Source organism: Amphimedon queenslandica, unplaced genomic scaffold, assembly GCF_000090795.2.
Source record: "Amphimedon queenslandica unplaced genomic scaffold, v1.1 AMPQUscaffold_13289, whole genome shotgun sequence".
Lineage (NCBI taxonomy): Eukaryota > Metazoa > Porifera > Demospongiae > Haplosclerida > Niphatidae > Amphimedon > Amphimedon queenslandica.
The window spans coordinates 150,807-152,446 of NW_003546475.1; the positions used below are offsets into that span (position 1 = coordinate 150,807).

The 1,640-nt window shown below is 33.0% G+C and overlaps 1 protein-coding gene across 1 annotated transcript; it reads right to left on the bottom strand.

The window, feature by feature from the left end:
- Positions 1-20: 20 nt before the first annotated feature.
- LOC109583658 (peroxisomal acyl-coenzyme A oxidase 1-like) lies at positions 21-1,613 on the bottom strand. Its single transcript, XM_019999094.1, has 4 exons — positions 1,501-1,613; positions 1,036-1,198; positions 922-984; positions 21-152 (listed from the first exon to the last, which is right to left on the bottom strand). The coding sequence occupies exons 1-4, from the start codon at positions 1,611-1,613 to the stop codon at positions 21-23; spliced, it is 471 nt and encodes a 156-aa protein (XP_019854653.1).
- Between the last annotated feature and the right edge of the window lie 27 nt (positions 1,614-1,640).

The window sequence follows — 1,640 nt, forward strand, 5'->3', positions numbered from 1 at the left end:
ATGAAAAATATTAATGATAATCACCTTGCTGTTTGCAGTAGCATAACTGTATTCTCTCCTTCATATGTTGGAGAAGGAGAATAATCAGCATAAAGTTGAGGTAGACCACTGGCAGCTGAGTAGCCATGACCACCACAACTTAATCTGCACAACTATAGGAAAATTCATTGTGATGAAGCACATGGAATTACACAATATATATGTAATCAGGATTTTCTACAAAATTTTGGGATAGTGTCTTGTCAGTGGATGTTATAATTTGCTCAAAAAATTGGCAAAATACCATACACTATACAGGGTGATAGGAGAAAATTTACCAATTTTATATATTTTTCTCACATGCATACATGTTCTTGTGCTGTATGAAAATTTCAAGCTGGCTTCAATAAAAATTTGATTCTTTATAAATTTTAAAAGTTACCCAAAATCGAGCCAAAATCTCAGTGGGGTGAATCCTACTTAGTAATGCTACCATGTATGTTACTAACAGGTTCTTTGGCCACATTTTACCCAAAATGCAAAAGAGATTTCTCCATAATAATTTTTCCTGATACATACACAATTATACATGTTCTTATGTTGTGTAGCATGTCTGATCAAAATCAGATTTTGTACAAATTTTTAAAGTTACTAAAATAGGGTCAAAGTTCCTGTACAAAATAGTAACCTGTATACAGGGTCTTTGGGCAAATTTCACCAAAAATGACTAAAAGAAAATTTTTTATTTCAATAACTTTTTCTGATACGTATACATATTTGTATCTTAAGTGGCAAGTTTGAGCTGATTCCCATCAAAATTGGATTTTTATGAATTTTCAAAGTTGCTCTAAAGCCATATCATGTACAGTGCTTGTGAGCTCATGAAGCAGGCTATTTAGCTCATTTAGCATGCTTGTGGGAAACCATAAATAATTATAGTACCTCAATACCATTGCAGCACAGTTCACTGCAAAATGCTTTCAAACCAGCACTAGTAGCATGAAGCTAGAAAGAGAGGGCATTAATAAATATTGAAATATATTAATAATACCATACCTCAGGTAGAGATTTTAAGTTCCCTTCAGAAATTTCTTTAGTCACTTCAGTGTAAAGTTTCATCATGTAATGACCAGCAAACTTCATCGCATAAGCAGAGGCCAATAAAGGAAACAGCTTAAACTGTTGAGTTTGATAATCCAATACTTGTGTCTCGGGTTCACTAAATTATAGATATACTTCAAAAATAATAATCATACTGGTACATGTACATTGCATTGCTCAACTCTTATAATTGTAGTGTTAAGACAGGTTTAATTATGATGCTGGGCTAGCACATGCACACTGTCAATTTGAATCAAAATTATGGGCAAAATTCAACATGCTTTAGACTAGAGTTAAACTATACTCAATTCCAAAGTCAATGTAATGTTAAGCTTAGCATAATATTGGAAACCCACTTTAAACGATAAACATAAGGCCCTTCCTTTAAGTTATTAAGGTTACAATAAATTAAGATCTTACCCAGGTCTATTTTGTGTTTGTCTCCTAACAACACTGTATCTTATTGCTATGGTAATAGCTCTAGCCAGAGTTTCGGCTGAATGATCAACAATAAGAGCCCTTGCATATCCCATCATGACATATGAAATTTTATCAGCTTC

What these genes read in the sequence shown, in the direction of transcription:
- LOC109583658 (XM_019999094.1), bottom strand. Translation starts at nt 1,613, where the DNA reads ATGGGATATGCAAGGGCTCTTATTGTTGATCATTCAGCCGAAACTCTG. An exon ending in CAAACACAAAATAGACCTGG is followed by an intron (nt 1,199 to 1,500) that starts GTAAGATCTTAA and finishes TCTATAATTTAG; the next exon opens with TGAACCCGAGACACAAGTAT. An exon ending in ACTTAAAATCTCTACCTGAG is followed by an intron (nt 985 to 1,035) that starts GTATGGTATTAT and finishes CTCTCTTTCTAG; the next exon opens with CTTCATGCTACTAGTGCTGG.